A 13,744-nucleotide genomic window follows, 5' to 3' on the forward strand; every position below is an offset into this window, starting at 1 on the left:
ATCTTGAGAAGGAAAGATGGAGTTGGTGGAATTAGGCTTCCTGACTTCAAACTATACTACAGGGCCACAGTGATCAAGACAGCATGGTACTGGTACAAAAATAGAAAGGAAGATCAATGGAACAGAATAGGGAACTCAGAGGTAAGCCCAAGCACATATGGGCAGCTTATCTTTGACAAAGGAGGCAAGAATATACAATGGAGAAAAGACAGCCTCTTCAATAAGTGCTGGGAAAATTGTACAGCGACATGTAAAAGAATGAAACTAGAACACTTCCTAACTCCATACACAGAAATAAACTCAAAATGGATTGAAGACCTAAATGTAAGGCCAGACACTATAAAACTAGAGGAAAGCATAGGTAGAACAAACACTCTATGACATACATCAAAGCAAGATCCTTTTTGACCCATCTCCTAGAATAATGGAAATAAAATCAAGAATAAACAAATGGGACCTCATGAAACTTAAAAGCTTTTGCACAGCAAAAGAAACCATAAACAAGACAAGGCAACCCTCAGAATGGGAGAAAATACTTGCCAATGAAGCAATGGACAAAGGATTAATCTCCAAAATATGGAAGCAGCTCATGCAGCTTAATACCAAAAAAGCAAATAACCCAATCCACAAATGGGCGGAAGACCTAAATAGACATTCTCCAAAGACATACAGAAGGCTATCAAACACATGAAAAGATGCTCAATATCACTAATCATCAGAGAAATGCAAGTCAAAGCCACAATGAGGTATCACCTCACACTGGTCAGAATGGCCATCATCAAAAAATCTAGAAATAACAAATGTTGGAGAGGGTGTGGAGAGAAGGGAACCCTCCTGCACTGTTGGTGGGAATGTAAGTTGGTACCGCCAGTATGGAAAACAGTTTGGAGGTTCCTTAAAAAACTACAAATAGAACTACCATATGATCCAGTAATCCCACTCCTGGGCATATACCCAGAGAAAACCATAATCCAAAAAGAAACATGTACCATGTTTATTGCAGCACTATTTACAATAGCCAGGACATGGAAGCAACCTAAATGTCCATTGACAAATGAATGGATAAAGATGTGGCATATATCTACAATGGAATATTACTCAGCTATAAAAAGGAATGAGATGGAGCTATATGTAATGAGGTGGATAGACCTAGAATCTGTCATACAGAGTGAAGTCAGAAAGAGAAAGACAAATAGTGTATGCTAACTCATATATACGGAATCTAAAAATGGTATTGATGAACTCAGTGACAAGACAAGAACAAGGATGCAGATGCAGAGAATGGACTGGAGAACTCGAGGTTTGGGGGGCAGGGGGTGAAGGGGAAGCTGAGACGAAGTGAGAGAGTAGCGTAGACATATATATACTACCAACGGTAAGACAGATAGCCAGTGTGAAGTTGCTGTATAACAAAGGGCGTTCAACTCGAGGATGGATGATGCCTTAGAGGACTGGGATGGGGAGGGTGGGGGGGAGTCGCGGGAGGGAGGGAATACGGGGATATGTGTATAAATATAGATGATTGAACTTGGTGTACCTGAAAAAGTAAATAAATAAAATGTAAAGAAAAAAAAAATGGAGCTACATGTAATGAGGTGGATACACCTAGAGTCCCTCATACAGAGTGAAGTAAGCCAGAAAGAGAAAAAGAAATATTGTATGCTAACTCATATATATATACGGAATCTAAAAAAAAAAAAATGGTACTGATGAACCCAGTGACAGGGCAAGAATAAAGATGCAGATGCAGAGAATGGACTGGAGGACACGAGGTTGGGGAGGGGCTGGGGGTGAAGGCGAAGCTGGGACGAAGTGAGAGTGTAGCATAGACATATATATATCACCAACTGTTAAACAGATGGCCAGTGCGAAGTTGCTGTATAACAAAGGGAGATCAACTCGATGATGGGTGATGCCTTAGAGGGCCGGGACGGGGAGGGTCGGGGGGAGTTGTGGAAGCAAGGGAATTTGGGGATATGTGTATAAATACAGCTGATTGACTTTGGTGTACCTGAGAAACTGGTACAAGAGTATAAAGCAATTATATTCAAATAGAGTTAAAAATAAAAAATTATAAAATAAAATACACCTGCCTATCAGAATTGTACAGCTGCCTTGTTCTTGACAAGTATGCCAATAAAATAACAACAACAAAAAAATAAAGTGGGAAATACATAAATTCAGAGCTGTTGGCAGCTGTATTGTTTCAAGTTTTGATCACATATTAGCAGCACAAATAAGATGCTGGCACATACTAAGTTCTCAAATATCTGATGAATCAGGGAATGAGGAGAGATCTTGACTGAACAGTTAACCATTAATGAGAACAAAAAGGAGATGGAGAAAGGGACTAATTCCTATGGAACCTGTGGATCCAGCAGTAGGTAAAGCCAATTTTTATCCCTGGATTTTGCAGATACTCATGTATCTGAGTTAGCTTTTGGTCACTTGCAATCTACCAATTAATAAAAAAGCATAATCCTAATATAATTTACACTAGTAAATTTCAAAATCTAGATTAAAGTCATGATTTGTAAGGAAAATATAGTTTACTAACATTGGCTTGAGAACGAAAGTGCAATTAGTTCAGTAACCACAGAAAAAATTAAGTAGGTAAAAATCACCATATAATAAAGACTTTATGCAAGACTTTCTCCCCTTTGACTAGACAAGTTTAAAAAATATATCAAGGATAGATAGCTGAATTCCATGAAACAAACAAATGTACCAGTTTCACCTCACTTATAAAAAGTTCTATTCCAGAAATGAAAAGGACTGTTAGAAATCTTTGAATAAAATTCACCAATTACACTAAAGATATTGATTTTCCAATATATGCTGAAAAAAAAAATCACTTGGTAAAATTCTATACTTACCTCTAAAGTTTTTAAGTAGCAAATTAGTAATAAAGTCAGAACTTAACCAAGGATATCTACCAGAAATTCAGAACATACATTATCCTTTATGGTGGAACACTAAAAGCGTTTCCACTAAAGTCAGTGGAAAAAATCTCTGCGAAGCACTGCTAGTATCCAACATCCTGTGCCAGACTGCTAAAGCAATCCTAACTAAAAACAAGTAAGTGAAATATGAATATTAGATAGAAAATAAAGGCTCATCAATTGCAGAGGATGGAATTCTTTCGGATTTTCTAAGACTATACTGACAAACTTTTAAGAGTTCTGCAGTGTCATAAAAGATCAGCATATAAAATGCAAATTGCTTTTACCAATTTTATACATATAATAACCAATTACAAAATATATTAGGAAAAAAAGATATATTTCACTATAGCAACAAAAATAAAATCCCCAGAAATAAACCTGTCAAAAAATGTATGATTACATAAAGAAATCTTATGAAATCAAGAGAAGCCCACTCCTGGTTTAATGAAGACATAGATTTTTCTCAAAGAGAAACACTACTGTATGGTTGAACCTTGAACAACATGGGTTTGAAATATGGGGGTCCATTTATACATGGCTTTTTATCAATAGTATATACCACAGTACTACACAATCTGCAGTTAGTTGAATCCACAGATGCAGAACCACAGATACAGAGAAACCACAGGTATGGAGAGCCAACTATAAATTATACTTGGATTTTGACTGCATGGAAGGTTGGTACCCCAACCCCCTGCCTGTTTAAGGGTCAACTGTAATTCTCTTTCAATCAATACTATAAGTTTACTGCAACTAAAATCAAACCTTCAAAAAGATATGCTCACCAATAGCCAAAAATTTTTGAAAAACATTAGGAATGCTAAACCCCCACCATCTCTCAAAACATGGTAGAAAACTACAATCTAAGCAATGCATTATTTATTAGGAATATCAAAGACCTTAGAGAATTTAAGACATAATAAAACAGCATCCCAAGTCAGTAAGAATGGACTTCAACAAATAGTTTTTGGACTTTTGAATAAAAGTAGCTCTGTAATCTTGCACTCTTCACAGAAATCAATTCCAGATGGAGATCTGCATGCACACACAATTATCTCAGAAGAAAATACAGAATATGCTCTATATTTTGAAATAAAAGTCATAAAAATACTTACCAATTTTACTATATATAAATATAAAACATCTCTTTAAAAAGAGACACCAAAAGTAAAGCTAAAGACTTAAGTGACCAACTGGGAGAAAACACTGCAGCAGACATAAAAGACTAATATCTATCCAAACTATATGAAAAACTCCTAACAAATCCGTGAGATAAAGACATATCATTCAGCAGAAAAATGAGCAGTGTTGGCAAAAGGCAATTCACATGTCTAAAAATATATGAAAAGATACCCATCCTCACTAGTTTCAGAATTTTTAAACAAATAATAAGTCATAATTTTTACCCATTAGATTAATAAAAAAATTTAATAATGCCCTTAATGGTATGGGGAGCAGGTACTCATTCTCTGCTGAGGAAAAACTGTAAATTGCTACCAGCCATTTTGGAAGCCAAATAAAGTATCTCTTTAAAATTGCCTAACTCTGGCCCAGTAATTCAAAGCTTAACCATACATGAGAGAAATCCTTACATGCACATAAAGAGTCATGCAGGATGACATTCTTTCAGCATTGTTTGTAAATAAAAAAAAAAAAAAAAAAGGGAAATCTACCCTAGTATCCACTATACGCTAAACAGGTTGTGGAACAATATACGACACAAGTAAACAGGTGAGTTTAGGTGAAATTATATTCAAACAAAGAAACCACAGAGAAAGGTTACAGAATATACACATATTTATGTAAAAAACTGAAGCTATACATTTTATTTCCTGTAGCTATATATAACATGTATATACATTCACAGAAAAAGATCTAGATAGAAAGTTAACAACCACTACTTCAAGGGGAGGTATTGGGATTGAAGGTGATTATCAAAAATAGGCTTGTCTTTGATGGTTTTACAAGTAAAATGTAGCCATATACTACATTTGTAATTTAAAATATAAAGAAAAATCAATATGCACAAACTGATACATTTTAAGAAAAAATACACACAAAAAATTACCCTTTTTATTTCTTTCATTCTCCCCCTTCTCGATGGCAAACATACAGGAAAGGCTCTGGAAGATTACCTGCCAAAATGATGCTTTAGTACTGTCTAAAGCTATTTCCAATAAAAACAATACACTCAACTATTGTATTCTCATCTGAAAAGGCTCTGTTCAAGATTTGTCACAGCAATACAATTTCAGTTTAGAACTCTTATTGTTTTAGATATTTACAATCTTCATATAGTACATAATTATATACTGAGATTTTGCCATTATCTTTAGAATACAGTATTTGGGGCAAGAGGAAATACAGTTTTTTAAGTTAGAACTTAAGTCTTTATTAACATTTAAGTCAGTGGCTTAAGTTTATATACATTTCTAAAAGAACAAAGTATAAAACCAGATTGGCTTATTTCTTTAGCAATTTACTAATTTCTACCTTTCACCATTAAATAAAAACACTTTGATAGTTAAAAGTTATCATTGATCAACTCCTTGTGAGGACTGTTTCTTCTGGAGAATATTCTGTAAAGCTGCATCCTAATTAGAATGGTATTGGCCTTCAAATACAATCCGCTGAGTTTTATGAATGACACTACTTTTGAGTGTAAAAACTAACAAGTTTTTAGAACAGTGTGCTTTTAAGAATTGCTTATTTTTAATTCACATATTGAAGTCTTGAACCACAAAAAGCAATCATGATGAGAAAAGAGAAAGTGCTGGAGCTATCTGGTTTCACAATGGTTATGACAGAAAAGTATAGTTAGCAGTTTCTTCCCAAATAAAAAGGTCATCAGTGGGGAAGAAACACCTTTGAAGGATATCTTCAATGTAATGTGGAACTTCCCTCACCTATCCTAGGTATCTGTTCAACTGCCTCCTATAACAAGCTATGTTGTGAAAGCGCCTCTCATATAAAAGAATAACTTCCTTTAGATAGGCTACAATGGAGAGAGGACTAACTAGGCCAGTGTTAGAAGATCTGTCCCTGAGATCCTGAGCAAACCTCAGCAGTTTCCTCTTCTGCAATGCAAGAAGGCTGCACTGTCTGACATGCCTTCCAAGCTCTAACTATGTTTTCATCAAAGGTCACCAAGGAAGGAAACATGCCTTTTTACTTCATAACATAAAGGCACTTTTATAACTATATTATGTATCAGTTTTATCTTCAGTTTAATTCAGCAATACTTTACATGAAACATCCAGCATACCCCATATGTTACTAATATTCAAAAAACATGAGCTTGGTGATGACAATTCAAAAAAAGTCATATCAAAGTAACTGATGTGAAGAGACTCAGAAAATAAATCATTTGAGAATATTCTTTATGTCTTTAAAACAAAAGAAGGTATAATTTTATTTTAAGAAAGTATTTAGCATTTAACGTGGAAAATGACTAGTCAGTAGTGCTGGCATTTATTTTCTTGTCACGTTGAAACTTGGAAAACAAGGTTATAAGTTACCTCTTTAATATAAAAGTCTTTACCTAGTCACCTAAGTTTATTTTTATAACAAAGCACTTTTAATGTAATTTAAAACACACATGCTTTGATTGAAGAGTGATTGTAAATGGATCCAGTTTTCTTCCAACTGGGATGACAACTTTGTCATTTCTTCTAGAAGTACTGGCTCTGAAGGAAGCATTTTAAGGTGTAACTGAAAAGAAAAATGAGAGTTGAATATTTAATTTAAGATAATTAAAATTTTGTTTATTCTGGATGTAACTGTTTTAAAAGGAGCCTGGGAAGATACTATTCTTAATTTTTTTTCTTAAATGCTGGTTTATTACCATCTCCCGTTTCCCTCTCCTCTATTATGAGTTCCTTTACGGCTCCATCACTCTCTTAGTAGAATTCAAGTGGTTATTACTCTCCTCCACGTAAGGACAGTCCTGACAGAAATCCAGAAACAAGGTCCCAGTTCTAACACTAAATCTGTATTTTTGTGCTTCTTTTAAGTTTCTCCTTTCATAGTAACCCACTGTTAATGAATGACCTATGGGCCTTTTATTTTCTAAAGATTTAAGTAAACTTATATTTAGGAACCAAACTTGGTAAACTTGGGAAAGAATACAGAGACAATTTGTGGCATTTCTATTTTTTTATTCTACAATCATACTACTTTTTAAATAATTTAAAATAATTGGATCAACTGAAAACTTGTTCTAGATATTTATGAGACAGATGAAGAATCATATCTGCTCTTACTGAAAATCAGCATCATCTACCTCCTTCAATACATTATACTATATTAGTCATAGAAGCAACTCTGTTATTGTCAAATCATTTGAAAACCCCTCAACCAGGATAGAAGTAAATATTTTGATTTCAACAGTAGAAAAAACAAAACAAAAAATAAACATAAAAATACTCTCTTCATGATCATTAAAAAAAAAACCTGCCAAAATGTAACTACATAAAAAAGTTAAGAGTTTAGTATACTGATCAAATGGATGACACACAAAAAGTCAGGGGGTTGAGTCAAAATTGTATTGAGTTAAAAAACAAAAGTCAACAAAAAACAATTACAAGCTGCTGCACTATCCAGTTATCCAATAATATAGTCACTAAGCACAGGAAGCTATTTAAATTAATTAAATTTCCATAAAATGAAAAATTTAGTTTCTCAGTCACATTAGCCATAATTCAAGTGCTCAGTAGCCACACACAGTAAGTGTGGATATAGAACATTTCCATCTTTGTGGAAAGTTCTTTCAGACAACACTACTTCAGAGAAAGGCAAGCTGCAAAGTACCGTCTTACATATTAGACTTACCTTTAAAAACAATGCAAGGTATGCCTGGGCTAACTCAAAATCACGCTTTCTCTCCAACATCATCCCAATCATTTTCAAGAAGCTCTTCATAACTTCTATAGAACCACCATAATCAGGAGACAAACTTCGCAGCTCTGTTTCAATTCCTGATGGGCCTAATTCTTTCAGAAGGTTAAGAGCAGCTTCATCTACATTAAGTTTTAATAAGAATCCAGTTATTACCTACAATCACTTCACTTAGGAGACTAGTTTTCATTTCAAACCCAACATATACTTAAATTACGAAGGAAATTATTTCTGTGGCTTAATTTTTTCTTGCATTTTCAGTAATTTAAGCTTTTTTCCTACTAAGGCTGTTAAAACCTAATTAATATCTAGCAACAGTCATTTTAATATGCTCATAAATCAGTGAGAACAAATCCAAATATAAGAAGGCTATAGAGGTATATGCTAAGTTATTAATAGTATTTGCCACTGGGAATAAGATGGGGTGAGGGAATTTATTTTTCTATTGTTATAAAAATTATAAAAGTACATGATCATTAAGAAACATTAACACTATAGAAATATATGTGGAGAAAGACCCCATCTTAATCTTACCCACCCCAAATCTATTTCTTTTCCCTAGAAGTAAGCACTCTTGTTTCATATATATCCTATGAAAACATATTCTATATACTTAAACTTTTATACGAGGCATTTGATATTACAATGGCAATGACTATGCTTTTAGTTCTTTGAAAAGGAACACCAATGACAGAAGTCCAATACATTTTATTTTCTGTCCTTCAGTATATATTAAATAATGGTGCTTTTTTTTCTTTGTTCCCTCATAAATATACAAGTTACTCCTTTTATAATTCTGCTATTCTTTAGCCATCAGTACCAGTCTTTGACTTTTGCCAGTGTGCACTCAAGTGACACTGGTATGATAACAAAAGCATGTGGGTCAGAAAACAAGAGGATAAGTCAAACAAGAGAATGACTGTGATTTCGTTAATTGCTTATAGCTCTTATTATCATTATTAGTTACAGATCCAGCTTTCAAAATTTAAATCTATTAAAATATTCAATAAATTTTAAAATTGCCTTTTTATGTGATAATTTGGTAAATATCTGAAATTACCTAAGACAAAAGTCTCTGCTGTATTGCAAACTATACTGCAAACTGTATTTGTAAATAAAATCAAAAGAAAAAAAATCCAGTTGTCCATATAGAAAGAATGAAAGGTTCTCAAAAGATTATTATTATCTCAATATCATCTGAGTTTAGTGTCATTCATTTAATATAACACAAAGCTAAAATTACTTCAGATTAAAACCAAAATGAAGCTATTGAGAAATCTGCTAATATTTCACTCAATTCTCTTCATATAAAGTAAAATAAGCTGAAATACTTGTTGAAATAGTTTATAATTTAACTTACATTTATTATTTATCAGTCCTTCCTCAAGTTTCAAGCAGAAATCTGATTTTTGAGCCAAAATTCCAAGATTTACCACTTTAGACTTAAACAAAAACAAATATACATTATTCAAAAACCACAAATGTAACAAAAAATTTTATAGTTTATAATCAAAAGCTATCAGTAATTTATTCTGTATGTGTAACACTGGGTCTTGGTTAAAACTACAAACGTACAACCCCAAATACACACCCCATATACTTGGAATGCTCCCTCCATCAACTAGATGATGGGTGATGACTTAGAGGGCTGGGATAGGGAGGGCGGGAGAGAGTCGAGGGAGGGAGGGGATATGGGGATATATGTATAAATACAGCTGATTCACTTTGGTATACAGCAAAAAAATTGGCACAACAGTGTAAAGCAATTATATTCCAATAAAGAGCTTAAAAAAAAAGTCATCTTAGAATGCTCCCTCCAATTTGGTTCTTACCTGTTGAGGATCATTACTTTGTTCAGGTGCAGCATATCTGGGTACAAGGCCGGGAACTGTTGGAATAAAAAATGGTGCTGATTTGGGTACTTTAGGTGGTTCCTTTGGTTTATTCTTTTTCTAATTAAGAGAAAATGAGAAAAAGAAAAAAGACTAGTAACTACCTTGCCAACAGTTTCTAACATTTAATTCCCACTTAATTTTTTAAAAGTCCAAAAAGTAAAAAAAGGAATGAAAGTTTTTCATATCAGGATGCTACAATAAAATCCCAACGAACCAATACCACGGATATCTTTTAAACTGGGATTCCCTATGCAAACCTCCAGTATTCTTGCTGATAAGGCAGAAGGAAAATGACAGGGTTCAGGAGATGCTCTAAGGCAAAAATAGCTCATTTTCCTGAAACATGAATATTTAGGTGAAGAAGTAACAAATAACACTGAATTTCTTTTATACTGAAATATAACTTTTTTTGCAAAATGGTCTAGAAAGCAAAATTTACATACATGCTCAACAGTTTTTCAAATTTCAAAAGAAATTTGGAGTCAGAGGTAGACTCCGCCATTAGAAGTAATTTGGTGAAATTTTTTGTGAAGCATGGCCCTAATTCTTCTATTTTGCTGGCATTTTTATTTTTCCTTAGTACTCTGCATTTTTAAAAAGAGAATACTACTACTGCCCATTTATAAAATATTTCAAGTGTTAGCAAAATTCTATCACAAAATCCTCCATCGGAATTCCCACTGACAGAATTCAGTTTTGGTGATTACATTGTTACATACCACTATCTCAGGAACATTTGATGGAACCTTTCTGTGGTAAACTGCCTAATAAAGGAGTCTCACAATTTTACCTAATGCTATTCCTCTTCCATTCTTTAGGAACCCTGCGGAGATGTGCTTTTTGAAAGAAAGCCAGGGATAGTTGTGGCCTCCTGGAGGCACAGCATAAAAGAAAGTTAGTACATGAACGCCAGACAAAGTACTGCCAACAGCAATGAAAGCCCAGCCCTCCTCTGTGATGGTAGAAACTGTAGTAAGAGTCACGGTTACCCTTCTAACTCATGACTCTTGAGTTATAAGGCAGAGAGTCACTGAGCTGTAAACAAAAACAAAGGGCTCTGGAGAAGTTCCACAGGGCTCTGGAAAGTACCTAACTTCATAAAGAAAACCAAAAGTAGAAAAGTTACCTACACAGGACAAAAATAAAAATTCTAACTTCTTTCATTTAGAAGGAAATAAGAATATTGGAGATGTTAGCATATTTCTCTCACAAAGGGCATTCACTCAGGTTTCTGTATGTCTTTATGCAGAACAAACTATATCTTAGCAAGAAGCAGAGTGGCCCCCAAATTCAGCTCAATTGGGCAATTACTCTAATTGCTCCCTTCACAATCACCTACTTGTACTTTTTAATATATTGCTTTTAAAGCTATTCCATAAAGTACTCCCTTTACAGCTGACAGACTAGACAACATGATGGAGAGATTTCATAACCATGCATCTAGACAACATACCTTTATGCTGATGCCCAATCTTTCAAAAAGTGAGCAAGTAAAAAGAAGCACTTTTAAATTCTGTAAGTCAAATTAACATGTGAAAACCTCTCTCTTTTCTTACCCAAGACACACATATCTTTTCTGGTGCTAAGTTATTAGTTACAAAGATACTCACCACACCTTGTCCTTAGTTATCTATGTCAGTGTTCCTTACACTTTTTTTAATGCCAGCCCCTAATGTGACTTAGTACACACATAACCTCTAGCGAAGGTATGTGTTTATCTAACCAAATCAAGTTTCATAAAACAATACTTACCCAAATTATCAGGATAATCTCTGAAATTTTCTACTCTAGTCCATACCTTACAATTGCTTTTGCTACTCACAAATAGGGGTCACGAAACATGCTTTGAAAAACACTAATTTATGCCTGTAAAAAATTTTTCCTGTAAAATTGTAAACTCCTCAAGGACAAAGGGGCTAAGTTTTTCCCATTGCTACTGTCTCAGGACACTACCTAGTACCTAGTTCATATTACCTTATGTGCCTGAAGACAATAGCAAATCTTCTTGTAGCTGACAGAGCAGGGTGTGGTATGATAAAGGGTGACTGAAACTTAATTTTAAAAAGACCAATGAAAGTATTCTAATCCCCAAATGTCTAGCAACAGAAACATCACACATTATGGCAATTTATTTTTCTTGTTTCAGAAGTTAAAAAAGTAATTTATTAGGCTGGGCTAATGGCTCTGTAGTTGCAGGCTACATATACTTTTGCTATATCCAAAGGTCTTTACTGCTCTCAAAACTGATATATATAGAGAGAGGAAATCTTGTGATAATCATACTGGATTAAACAGCATTCAGCCACATGGTATTCTCTTTACTATCTTACGCATTAACTGCTCCTCCTAAAGCCTTCCAAGTAAGGGAAGCAATCTCTACTAAAGAAAATACTTTTGGAATGTGTCTTTAGGGGCTAATATTAAGTGCACTATAGTATTACCTTAATAAGATCAAGATTAAGCAGATTTTTCCACCGGGATTCAGGAAGGAGTGATAGAGTCACCAATTGCTCATTCAACTGTTCTGGAGAGTCATACTCTATCATTTCATCACTTGGTTCTATGGTTTCTTCTGATAATTCTACATCTTAAAGCAAAGAATTTTCAGGTAAAAAAATGAATGCTGAAGGAGATTTTTATCATATAAAAGCAACTTCATTCATTCTAAATCCATCAGTATTTCATAACATGCTCACCCAATATAGCCTTGGAAAATCTATTTATTTAGTTCATTTTCTTATTTTCTCATATTATATACAATTCCCAGAACCAGGCTCAAAACATTTCTCCACTGGTATACTATTTGGTATCAATACCACATCAATTATATCTTTGCATAAATTCATGAAATCACTCAAAATATTTCATATAAGCTAAAAAATACTTTGAATGCATTAAATTTTGCCTTCAGTAGCAATATCCCGCATGTTAGGTTTATTCTATTACATTTCAAGAAATACTTCACTATTTTGTGATTACCTTGAGTTTGACAAGTACCAGGAAGCATCACTACTGAAGGAACATAATCTGTGGGAAGTGGCCGTAATGAAACAACTGAATACAGGGAAATATTGGACCTGAGAAATAAAAAGCAATACTGTAAAACTTATAAAAATATTTTCAGGGAAACTTCAATTACTGGAAATAATCTCCATGACCTTGAATTTGGCTATAGATTCTGATCACTTGTAAGTTAAAAAAAGATAACAAAAATAGTATTAATTTGAAAATGCTTTGATTCATGTCATAGATGTCACCACAAGAAAGCTGTGCACACACATTATTAATGGAGTCTTTATTTCTAATGAAGCACAGAAAAATATTGGGTTGGCCAAAAGGTTCATTCAGTTTTTTCTGTAAGATGGCTCTTAGCAGCACTTAGCTGTCTTTAACTTCATTCGAAACAATTTTGTTAGATTGTGACAGTTGTCATATGAGTGTGCATTTTAAAAAAGACATTAAAATTGGTGAATTTTTGTGTAGCCATATTAATATTGAAGATGGAAGGAAAACAACAACATTTTCAGCATACTATGCTTTATTATTTCAAGAAAGGTAAAAACACAACTAAAACACACAGAAAGATTTATGTAGTGTATGGAGAAGGTGCTGTGACTGATCCAACACATCAAAAGTGGTTTGCGAAGTTTCATGCTGGAGACTTCTCACTGGACGATGCTCCATGGTCGGGTAGACCCATTGAAGTTGACAGCGATCAAATTGAGACATTAACTGAGAACAATCAATGTTATACTATGCAGGAGATACTTGACACAGTCAAAATATCCAAATCAAGCACTGAATGTAATTTGCACCAGCTTGGTTATGTGAATTGCTTTGATGTTTGGGTTCCACATAAGTTAAGCAAAAAAACCCTTCTTGACCGTATTTCCGCACGTGATTCTCTACTTAACCATAACGAAAACGTTGCTTTTAAAACAAATTATGACGGGTGATGAAAAGTGGATACTGTACAATAACGTGGAATGGAAGAGATCGTGGGGCAAG

The 13,744-nt window shown here is 34.0% G+C and overlaps 1 protein-coding gene across 2 annotated transcripts in view; it reads right to left on the reverse strand.

Moving 5' to 3' along the window:
- Positions 1–4,677: 4,677 nt before the first annotated feature.
- Positions 4,678–13,744, reverse strand: part of WDR36 (WD repeat domain 36) — a 45,050-nt gene continuing 35,983 nt past the window's right edge. Inside the window, exons 18-23 of one of the 2 annotated variants that reach the window (XM_057737688.1) lie at positions 12,716–12,813; positions 12,178–12,323; positions 9,674–9,793; positions 9,202–9,283; positions 7,776–7,963; positions 4,678–6,656 (exon numbers count right to left, since the gene is read on the reverse strand). In XM_057737688.1, the coding sequence (XP_057593671.1) occupies positions 6,507–6,656; positions 7,776–7,963; positions 9,202–9,283; positions 9,674–9,793; positions 12,178–12,323; positions 12,716–12,813 (784 nt within the window). In that variant the 3' untranslated portion in view covers positions 4,678–6,506. Of the gene's footprint in view, positions 6,657–7,775; positions 7,964–9,201; positions 9,284–9,673; positions 9,794–12,177; positions 12,324–12,715; positions 12,814–13,744 lie in introns of those variants that run through there. The other variant, XR_009054198.1, reaches the window with a different exon arrangement.

The sequence above is a fragment of the Hippopotamus amphibius genome, chromosome 1, assembly GCF_030028045.1.
Source record: "Hippopotamus amphibius kiboko isolate mHipAmp2 chromosome 1, mHipAmp2.hap2, whole genome shotgun sequence".
Taxonomy (NCBI): Eukaryota; Metazoa; Chordata; class Mammalia; order Artiodactyla; family Hippopotamidae; genus Hippopotamus; species Hippopotamus amphibius.